The sequence below is a fragment of the Vanessa cardui genome, chromosome 6 (assembly GCF_905220365.1).
Source record: "Vanessa cardui chromosome 6, ilVanCard2.1, whole genome shotgun sequence".
Classification (NCBI taxonomy): Eukaryota; Metazoa; Arthropoda; class Insecta; order Lepidoptera; family Nymphalidae; genus Vanessa; species Vanessa cardui.
Window position 1 is genome coordinate 15,604,641 of NC_061128.1, and position 12,116 is coordinate 15,616,756.

Below are 12,116 nucleotides of genomic sequence, written 5' to 3' on the forward strand. Positions count from 1 at the left end.
TGCAACTGGCGCCATTTTGCATCGAATTTGATCTGTCACACACATCTAACATTTCATGCCAAACTTAAACGTTTTTTTTCTCTCCGTTGGAAAAACTTAAATATTTTTGTTTTAGTTTAAAACCAATTCAGTATGTGTTATAGGGAGTAGGTACACATTAATTCAGATTATCTAAGGTAAGTTTTAACGTATCTTTTTACTAGCTGTGATTTTCTTGCTTATTTGTTAATTTAGTAAAACTTTGAATTTGGAACCCCATAGGTGCGGGTAGTAAGGAACCGGGTTCAAAATTACCCGCAATATATTTAACATCTTTTCCATAGTGGCCAGGCAAATCAACCAAAAAAGAAAAAATCTATGGCTAATCTAGAGGCCGCAAGTCATCTGCTGCTAATTTGCTGACTGGATCCTTCTACAAACACCAATTTGAACAGTCAATTAAATCGATAGCGCAGAGAGGAAAAGGTCGAGGAAGACCTCGGGGGCGTAGTGGTAGGCACAGCTCGCTCGAACAGATGGAAACAGTGCCGTAAATAGCCTTTTCTGCGCCCTGTGCGAACTTCTATAACTGCGCCCTATTTAAGCAGACCCTTTGCCTATTTTACTGTCTCACTCACTAAAACTTAAACGCAGGTTCACTACTGAAAATGCATGGCCCATTAACGATAAACAAAAAATGAGCGTGATGTATATTTTTAATGATACTAGCATGTAAGTACGTTTGTATTGGAATTGAGTACTAGGGGCTCAGCGGAATCTTAACAAGAGCAAAACGAAAAAATAATAGTCCTGCCCAGTCTGTCTATTCTTGCGCCCCCGAGAGTCTACGCCCTGTGCCTGGGCACTGGTGGCACCGCCCTATTTACGCCACTGGGTGGAAATCTACCTCTTCGGATACTACGATATCATCTGTTTCCTCAGTACACACTGCGGTGGCAGAAAATATGCCGCACAAACTCAGCCGACAAACCAAGATGGTTATTTTATGTTTTGTTCTGAATGTTTCACAAATAATCAACAGGGCGAAATTTGGGTTCAGTGCCAATCTTGTGAATTGTGGGCACATGTTGACTGTTCAGGATTCGAAATAGAATATTATATTTGTGATTTTTGTAATTAAGTTTGTTTCATAATTGTAATTTGGAACCCAAAACACAAAATACGTTTTTTTCATTTTGTCAATAAAGCTAATTAGATTGAGTGGTTTTATTTTGTTTATTCTTTCCTAATATAAAAGCTAATAAGTTTTAAAGTACATAAAGTCACTTTTCAAGATGATTAGTCTAAAAGCTTTTTTTAAATATTCAAAAAACAAAGTAGGGTTCCAAATTACCATCCCTTCCTCTACATAGTATATAGTGCTTTTGAAATTGACTCTCTTAACGTTTATACGGCTCATGAAAACCCTCATTGAATCCGAGATCTTTTGTAAATTATCACGTGTCTTTGCACTTATGCACACTCGTTAGCGTCATAATATCGACAGACTCTACACATTAGGTCGTAGATTTTGGTCCTATAATGTTTTAAAATATAAATACTACACATCTGTGAAAACCATATTTTCGTATTTTCTTAAAATAATGAGATTTTACCTCGCCAATGGTCTTATCATAATTGATTTAGAATTATTTTCTCAAATATTTTGCTCAGGGTAGGTACAATTGAAATTGGCCTATAGTTATTGGTCTGAAGAACTACCAGATTTAAATATTGGAATAACTTTACTATGTTTCATCAGGTCAGGAAATATACCACGCTGGACACAACTATATTAAAGCAAGAAAAGGTGCAATCATCAATAATCGAATTTATCACCTTTAGAGAAATACCCCATAAATCAGCCGTTTTCTTGATGTCTAGTGACTTAAAGGCGCGTATTATGTCATTGGGGTTTACAAGGGTAAAATTAAAATGACTCGGCGACATCTGGAGAAGAAATAAGTAACTTAGTTGTCAAAACTGGTATGTCAGCAAAAAAATTTTCAAAAACTGTAGCAACTTACTTTTGACTATTTACTACTTTACTATTATAATTCAGGCTAAATTCGGAGTTGCAACTGCCAGTTTCCCAATTAATAATTTTCCAAGTCATTTTTATCTTGTTATGTGCATTCTTAATTTTATTTTTTATAGTTAAAGATTTTGCCAAAAGGCACACTTTTTTAAATAATTTAGAATAGTTACTTACATAATTGGCAAAAGTGGCACTATGATTGTACGTTCTTTCATTGTAAAGCTCATACATTCGTTGCCTACTTTTATGAATTCCAATAGTCGCCCAATCACTGAATTTTAAAAAGTTTTTTGTATTAACTGTTTTAGAAGTGAATATAGATTTAAAACTGATTCTAATTAATTTAAATAGATTGTTATATAATACATTAGGATTATCACTAAAATATATGTGAGGGAGATTAGCCATAATATTACTTCTAAACTTCTCAATACGAATTGCGGTCAAAGGAACAAACATTATCTTTTCAGAAGTACTTACTTTTTTAACATGAAAATTAAATAAGGCTTGTTGTCTACAATGATCTGAACTTAGGTTATTAATAATAATTTTGTTTTGTGGAATATAGGTAGCAAATATGTTATGCAATAAATTTATATTAAAATCTCCACAAACAATAATTTCTTTATAAGATCCAGATTATTTAGATCAGATAGAACATTGTCCAATATATTTTCAAACAATTCATATAATCCACTAGGGGGCCTGTATACGCATACAACAATGACACGCTCAAGCTCTGCACAGGCTATTTCTATAGTTTGCTCAATAGAAAGGCTCACAATATCTTTACGTTCTTTAAATTTTATATTTTTACACAGGAGTATTAAAAAACCACCACGTATAGCTTTATTTCTACTGAACAGACTAGCAATCTGGTGCCCACTAAAGTTAAACATAACGGTGGCGGAGCAATGCAAAAATGAAAGTTAAAATTCGCTGTCCTGAAAAATCATAATTCTTTTCATACAACCTAATGCCGTGTAGTTGTCTAGCATTAAGATTTGCCAAAGGTAAAGAGGACGACTACAACATTGTTATATAAACCACTTTTATTTTGTAGAGTAAGTAATGTGTAACTAAGGAAATTGTGATATTTGAAGATGTCATAATAATATACCTAACTATATTCCACGTAGATCTGCGATTTTTACAGAGCGAGAAAAAAATTGACAATAGCCCACTCTCCGTTACGATTCAGCATTTATGTATTTATATAAGAGTATATGACTTGTCCAGCGTTGTTCGTCATGGAGAACATGCTCGGGTTAATTAGCATGAATCGGACGGCAGCGATTTCTTTTACTTTTTTATTTGTTAACATAACTGGCAAGGATTTTAAACACAATTTCAGCTCGACTCTATTAATATTTTAATTATATTACCAAAATTCTGCCTTATCTACACCGATTGTAAACGTTCTTATGTTTATTTTTATTTTTTTATATATATGACTATCATATCTCTAAGCATTATTGTTCTTCATATTAGTTGCTTCAAATTTTGGTTACATAATAACGTAACATTGTCATATTTCTCATAATTATAATGTATTTTTATGCATTGTAAATCAACAATCAATTTATTTAATTTTTAATGAGATATCTTTTGCTAGTATTGTTTGAATTATTTACTTAATATGGAAACTTGATTTGTCTATGATAAATATATATTACTGTTTAATTTATTTAAATTTCTACTGTATGCTCCCCTAATAAAAAAAATAAAACCTACATAGGTTCAATGTACAGCATAGGCGTTTATATTTAACAGAAACAAAATCTGAAGGATGGAGCCTCCATGGAGGAGGCTTCAAATGTCGTTACAAACTTTCATCCCCTATTTAAGAGGTTAATTGTCATTCGCTGATTTGATGGCCGATGAGCCACCAACCTTGAAGTTGGGAACTACGACGTCCCTCATACCTGCAACACCGCTCACCTTTAATTAACGTGACGGTATATCTCCATTTCTCCATTATTGTGCTCTGTCTATCATTACAGATGGAACGACTCTCAATGCTTCGTAGGTAGGTATTTTTGTATTGTTTGGGTAATGTGGAAATTATAATAAAACGAATAAGTTTGTTTTAATGGCATGTAATCTAAGTGTCAAAACAAATGCCCTGGTGCGAACAAAGTAGTATACTTACAAAGTATAAAGTGAGTGTCTACTACTACTAGAGTATTAAGTATCTGTAGTATTACTGAGTACTAAAGTATTACCTAAACATCTAATACAAAAATACTAAATTGATTGCTTTAAGTCAGATTGTAGCAACCGAATTTAATTCCTTAAGAGTGCGTAGTAGCTGTAGGCCCCTTTTAAGATCTGTAAAAGAATAACTCTTTAGAAAAAAAGAAATTGAAAAAACGAAGAAACAAATTACACTATTCCAAATATTTGACAATCAGGAAATAAATCACATATTTTTCTAAAACCTGACCATGGACTAATAAGGATCGAATTCTGGGGTAAGCATACAGAGGTCCTCCAGTTGGGGGAGTTTCATCCGACAAGGGAAATAGGTGACTCATAAACCTATTGATGTAGTTACAGATTTTCATATTTGTCTGAGATTGCTTTAATAACTTTTCGCAATTCAATGTGCCGTAGTTTTATTATATTATCAGGTACTTACCGTTATAAACGTCGAAAGGGTCAGTTTACTGAATGGCCCCGCGCTGAACGCCTCGAATATTCTCAACTGCTCAGTTAGAATGAGAACTTCCTGTTTTTGCTTTGGCCCTATTACCCACCACTCGCTTTCGTAGGGTCCCATCATTACTTGCGTGCCCTAAAATATTGTGTGTTATTTATAAGTCTTAGATTATTATTAAAATAATACTATTAAGAAAAACTGATAAAATTATCCTCAAAATACTAAATGAATGATGAATATGATACAAAAATAACTTCTAATTTTTATATTTAAGATCAAGAAGTGATTTATTTAAAAACGATTAGGGGATTATTTTTGATAGGAAAATTAATCACATTATTTAAGACTCGCCGTGGAAGCGGGCGGGCCGGCGATTTTTCCTTTGCCTTTAAGCAAACATGAAAAAAAACAGGACACCCATTTGATTTTTAGGGTTACATCGATATTCTTGCTATTTGTGAAACGATTGTTATGAATTATGACTTTTATAGGTTCGTTTTTCCATGCTTAGTAATCTTATTATATATACAATATTAATCATCGTTTACGATAATCACGTCTATTAGGAACTATCCTACCAAGTATCTGCGCTACACGTAAGTAGGAAATACGTCTACAATTTTAATTTTAAGTATTATTTTTATCTAACTTTCTTTGTTATGTGTAATTTGCTATAACCAGTAATTCACTCACTTGTTCAAGAACATTGTTACTGTGCCAACAAAACATAAATAGTTGTGCTATTCCGAAAACCAAATATTGTGCCATCAACAGTTTCTGCGTTGTGTTGGTCGCCATCTGCAGAGAAAGAAAGTTATTCAGATTTGAATGGAACATACAGAATATTATCCAAACAAATGTTATTTGTATATATTTGTTACTAACGGTGAGCTGAAACGCACTCGCGCAGAGCATAAACGAGCACATCACTACGTATAAAAACATTACCGGTGACAATAAAGAGTCAAACAATTTCGAATACCTGAAACAATAAAAAGTTCACATTATTTAGATAAGTATAGTTTTTGTTTAGTTCAGGAAAGCTTAACTAAATTAGGCGCCTTCTGTCGATCAACGGTCTCGGGATAGTTCGGGAAAAGTATCGATAAGATGTCAAGGTAAAAAAGTTGTTGAATTTTTATATGAATCTTCCTAAATAGTGATTGTATAAATACACATAAAATTACTTTTAAACTTAAGTTACGTTACTCTTCTATACGTATATGTACGTACTTAATTGTTTTATATTTTCTAAAACGCTGTGTTATGTTAAACGAATAATAAGACAATACATGAACATTTATCAAGTATAAATTTATGTATATAAGTACTTGAAAACTTTAAAAGATAATTTTATTAACAAAAGAAAAGAAAGTTAAACAAAAACCTTTTGTAAGTAGTTTTTGTAAATAGCTTTCATTTGGTTTGTGTATAATGTAAAGTTTGTGTGATATTTGCTTCGTATACAGTGAGATGATTTTTTATACATCGTTTAATGATTTTTTATACCTTTTGAGGATTGATTTAATTTTTTTATTTAATTTTTCATTTTGTAAGCTTTGTATGAAAATAAATAAATAAATGGGGTTCTAATGGGACATTGATTGTTTGAGTCGCTTGTTGTCATTCCTATCTCTTCGTATATTACTAATATTCGTTTGGACTGTTAAGAATAACTCCAAGTGGATCGCATTAAAGCCTGTGCCAGTGACACGAGATGTAGAGATGAGCTAACCTGGCATTTACATATTTCATTTGATTTGTTCTGCTTTATTATGAATTAAATTTGACTTGACAGTAGGAGCTTGTGCAAGCCCTTCTGGGTAGGTTATATTCATCGTATATTTTCCATTTAACCGAAATACTTGATATTATTGTGTGGCCATTTGAAGATTGAGTAAGCCATTGTACAACACGTACCATGGACATAAGATCTTAGTTCCCTAGATTCGTGTCGTAAGGGTTGATTAATATTTCTTACAGCGCCATATATTTGGCAGCAGTGGCATTGTAACTTTTTGTCCGCCCATAATTGATATCAATAGTCTTTTTTATTCATTTCAATCTTAATAACAAAGTTGTGGCAAAATGACATTTCCTTAGGAATCCCTAGATCGTGTCAATCCAATGTCGAAGTTGTTTATTCGTCTTTATTCCTCTCTTGATTGTTAATGCCGTGCAGTGATGTTAATTACATGCTTAGCTCGTACCAAAGCAATAACGCTCATCGACATCTTTGCGTATGGAGTCGAGAAATACAGCTCATTCCTGTTCGTCGTTGAAATATTATCCGTCGTTCACTTTTGTAGTGTATATCTATGACGACTTGATAGAGTATCCATATATCAAGTCGTCAGTCATTGCTTTTCTCGAATGGAACATTTCTGATGGCGTGATGGTACAGTCTTGAGGTATGGGATATAACTGGTGTTATTTCACTACCCAAAACATTTAGGTTTAATTTTTTTAAATTACTAGTTTAATTTTAATTATATTCTAAATAGAATTACCCGTCAGATAAAATAGATTTATCGGTTGACTTGCATGTAGGATAAATTACATACATATATTACTAATTGTATTTAACTAATATGACTGTATTTTTTAAATGTTGAAAAATAACTACTGAATTTCTTGCTGGTTCTTCTCGGTAGAATCTACTTTTCGAACTGGTGGTAGCTTCACTTAATTGTTAAATGACGAATCAAAAGTGCTTGTAAAAGCCTATTAGAATAAAGTTGTTTTTGATTTTGATTTTATGTTTTTGAGATAGTATTCGTATATAATTAATCTGTAACTTACACTTTACTTTTATGTCCAAAATACACGTAAATTTTACAGCTAATATATATGTAAAAGTGTAATTTATTCGTTAGAAAAATTAAAATGCTTCTAGTTTGCGATTTTTACCTCTACAAAGATTGTTACGTAGTTCTGATTGATCTCTGTAAAATCTCTCTTGAAAATTTGAACTAATAATAATGTAAGTTTCACTTACTTCATCAAATGCACGTGCATGGAATGCACATCACGGAGCGCTGTTCTCGCCTGGTCGTCACTGACGCCCGAGCCATCGCAGCCAAACATGTTCTTGCATCTTTCTCGCAGAAGCTCCAGTTTCCCTCCAAAAAATACCATCGTCACCATTGCGATCGTATCGTACGCTGACATGATCATAGCGCCATATGCACACATGACAATATGAAGACACACGATCACCCAGGACCCGGGGAAGCTGTATTTGTCAAAAGGCACCCAAGCGCTGAATATGTGCGGAAAAGGCTCGGTGCCGTTACTAATGGCATCGCGATAGTTTGACGACGAGAGATACCTTATGAGGGGAGTTCCCGTCACGCAGAAGAAGGTGCTCAATATGAGGGTCCAGTAAAATTTTAACAGGCGGCGGCAATATGTCGTGTACGAGCTTATAATGTGGCCCATAGCCGTGTTCGAATCTTTACGTTCATTATTATCAGCTTCCGTTACGTAATCAATAACTTCTTTCCAACTCGACTGCCAAAAGACAAATGTATTCGTTTTCACGATGCATATAAAACTAACTATTGATACCTTCAGGTTTGTGATTACGAGATCCAGATCTGATCTTATCAAGTACAGCTCCATGTATTGCGTAATGACAAAAACGGTAACTAATTCATGAATTATCACGAAAATAACTTTATTTATTTTATTTTCGGGTAAAATTAGACCGATTTTCCTAAGAATCCAGTAATTTGGAGCGAGAAGTGGTCGCTGTGGATCTTTTATGTTATCCACAAATAAATGAATCATTTCAATGTGTGTTCTTTATGGCTCAAAGTACAAATAATCTCGGCTAAACAGCGACAGTTCATATATATAGCCTCCCCACGTTCACGGGTAGCCCTCGCTTGCGAACGAAAATTATTTTCTATGAAACGTTGTATATTTTTTTGATTGGTGCCGTCGTTATAATACATTTTTTATACGAAAACGAATTAATGTATACCTCTACTCCGTTTAAATATACAGAGAGAAAAAAACGTCGTGATTTGAGACAATATTCTGCTGTTTTGTTAATTTGCCTGAAATACAATTGAATAAATGTAGTTATAGGAACCGATTTATATTTATATGGATTTATTTATGCATTTCATGCAGAATCGTCTATCCCTTTAATTTAATCAATTACCAATTTCGAAAATGTTCTATTTATTATAATTCCTTAATGTGTCCCATGAAAACTTCAACAGACTGAACAATGGAATCAGATATTATCTTTGTAACCATTGCTCTGAGCGTTATAAAATCTTGAATTAAACATAGACATTGTAATCTAATAAGTAAAATAACACTAGTCTGAAGTAAGTTGTCGATAATTTAACAAGCTGGCAGCCGACATCACTAGAAACGATTTAAAGCGGCCGATAAAATGATATTTACCGTAACCCCTTAATTTATGTCTCTATTATGGCCGCTAAGTGTGGGCGGGTCGGTCACACCGTGCGGCTTCGACGGAATAAAAAAATAATGAAGCCATCACTCGGTAATAGTAGAATATACGGCGTGCAACAATTATCTATTCAATAACGGACGAAATTATATCCTTACAATATTTGACACACGGCGTCTGTTGTTGCAATTCAAAAATGTACGGTGTGGAATTACCGAACGAATATGTATTAAAGATTTAGAGAATCTTAATATCTAGTTTTTTTTCATGGCTTACGTGAAAAAAATATTTTTAACTTTAATGTTTACAAGAATAATAAACAAACTTACAACATTTTATTAAACTGGAGAGTCAAACAGGTTGTCATTTTTTACGAGAGTTTCTGGTGGAACGTAATAGTACTAAGAAATATTATTTAACATACATCTCTTAAGATAAGAATAATATTTTAGTGAAGCGACAACGTATCGGGCAAACGTCTAGTATTTCTATGAATAAGTAATACAAACCTAAATAAAACAGATATTTGAACAGATTTAATTTTATCTAGTGTTTTTAACCATAAATAATTCCAATATTAGTTTTGATTAAATTACCATTTATAATATTTAAATCATTTACAATAACAAAATATTGTTATTGTAAATAATTTCTACAGTGTAAACTTTTGCGATGTTTGATAATGCACTCTAAATCATGACGCTGCTCTCGAAATAGAGAGTCTGCTTTCGATTGTCATTATAATAGTAAAGAATTGTGAGGCCGATCTTATGTTAATGCCTTCACACCATTTTCAACATTGCGACAAATAAAATAGTATGAATTTAATTTAGCCATTTTATTAATACATGATATAGTTTACATAATCTATTTTTGATAGAAGTTTACAGTCAAGTCAGATGAGATTTTTTTTATTCCACTATCGAATTATTATTAAAACTCGGCGCAGTACATGGGTATCTGAGAAGGCAAAGATAAGGGCTTGAATAAAGGACAAATATGCCAAATTACTTAAAAAGTAGTAAAATATCAGTGGGATATTAATATCTTTGATTAAAATTTGTAGACATTGTTCGAAATGAATGTCTTCTCGCAGAGACTTCGTATTTAATTTATAACTACCTAAGCGATTGTGTTGAGGTGCAAGTATAAGGAATTTTAGATTCTCAATAATTTCATTTTTTTAAATTCAATACAGTAAGCTATAATTCATTGGCTTTCAAGCAATAATAACAATAATAATATATAATTTTATTTGGCTATTATGACTTTGTACTGTATGTTGAAAAATAGTTACTACTTTTGGCGGTTTTTCTAGGTAGAATCTACATTCCGAACCGGGTAGATTCGCCTAATAGTTTGAACAATGAAGATTTAAAAATGCTTGTAAAAGCCTGCTTGATTTTGGTTTTTGATCACATACTTATTGATTACTCATCAAAAAATATATCATACTGGTCAGAAGTTCCTGACCTGCGGAAGAAACTAAAGCAGGTAATAATTTTTCTACTAATTTAATAGCTTATATGTATAACGGAGAAGCATATCCGAGCCCGTTTTTAAAAAAAATGACGTCATCACGTCAGCTATGCTGACGTCACGAGTGTCAGGGTTTCGATCTTTAATCGTTTTCGGTGGTATGAAATAAAACTCAGGGAATATTCTTCTCTGATTTATTCCAATATGAGGCGGTCCGATCGCTCCGATGGCTCGACCAAGCCTCTCGATACCGGCGGGCGCTTGATCTTTTATAACAAGAATAGGTGGGTAGATTTATTCACTCAACATAACAGCTGTTTACAAACACTAAAATATTTGAGATTCATTTAAAATTTCAAAATTCAACAAAAATTAATAATTTAACAATCAAACAGTTTTAAATTAATATTATTATTATTAAAATAACCATTTCTGGACACGTGTTTTTCTTAAATTCATGGTTTCGTGCCGACATGTATAAGAAGTAATTTTATCTAGACACGCGGTAGCGTGTTAGCCAAGTTCAGGTATCAGAACTGGCGAGTAGCACCGTGTGTAATTTTACACGAACCATTTGGAGACACTTTTGACCCCTTCATAACTCAAAAACTGTGTGACATAAACGTGTCAAATTCGGCAAATATATTAAGACTTGCGAGATACATATGTGCTCCAAATTTCATAAACACTCCTCAAACGGACGGTAGATATTAATGTCCAAAAATCGTCATTTTTTCACTGACTGACCTACAGATCAAAAATATTTCCCACTTCCACGTGACCTAGAAAGTTCAAATGTATAATGGAAAAATCTGAAACTGGTAAATTTTTATAATTTACTTATAATATTTCATTTTATTGGTTCTATTAGGAACACTTGTATACTTATATTGCCTGTTACTGTAATAACTGTAAAAATGATGTAAGAACCTTTAATTAAAACTTATGTCCTAACGTGAATATATAACGAGGTGAATACCACCCTTATTTTTTTTATTTAAATAATTCCGTTACTAACTGCGATTTTGTATTGATTTATTGTTTCCATTATTAGCAAACAGTAATGGTGTAAAATCATTATACTTATAAAAATAATAATAATAAGCATTTCAGTACATGGCGTGTGACGCGACGCCGGAGTACCGGGATAGGAGCGTTGCTATAAAATTTTGATGAAAGTGTCCGAGATCGCAGAGAAATATTCTACTGCCTTCTAATGAAAGCCCTTAGTCACCTACCAAAATGTCGAAAACCGCGCGTTATTTCGTCTTCAAAGTCGACCAAGTTTCCATTCAATTGCATATTATTAATAACTACGTTTCGTGATACGGTAGTAGAATATGTATGTCGTAACTGAGATGATTTAAGTATGTACTCTAACGCTCCAAGCGGGGATTCTTATTGTTTGGAAGAAGAGTATCGAGCAAGTATGCTGATGACAGCAAAAGACTTGTGAATAGCGTACTTAAAATTACAATACAATTTAAACATAATTTAATTGAATGAGTAAAAACTAAGTTTCAGAT

General features: G+C 32.9%; 1 protein-coding gene across 1 annotated transcript; it reads right to left on the bottom strand.

The window, feature by feature from the left end:
• Positions 1 to 4,157: 4,157 nt before the first annotated feature.
• Positions 4,158 to 8,788, bottom strand: LOC124530351 (odorant receptor Or2-like). The gene is made up of 5 exons (XM_047104498.1): positions 7,678 to 8,788; positions 5,565 to 5,661; positions 5,373 to 5,477; positions 4,659 to 4,814; positions 4,158 to 4,348 (listed from the first exon to the last, which is right to left on the bottom strand). Exons 1-5 carry the CDS (start codon positions 8,469 to 8,471, stop codon positions 4,304 to 4,306), a joined length of 1,197 nt encoding a protein of 398 aa, XP_046960454.1. The 5' UTR covers positions 8,472 to 8,788; the 3' UTR covers positions 4,158 to 4,303.
• Between the last annotated feature and the right edge of the window lie 3,328 nt (positions 8,789 to 12,116).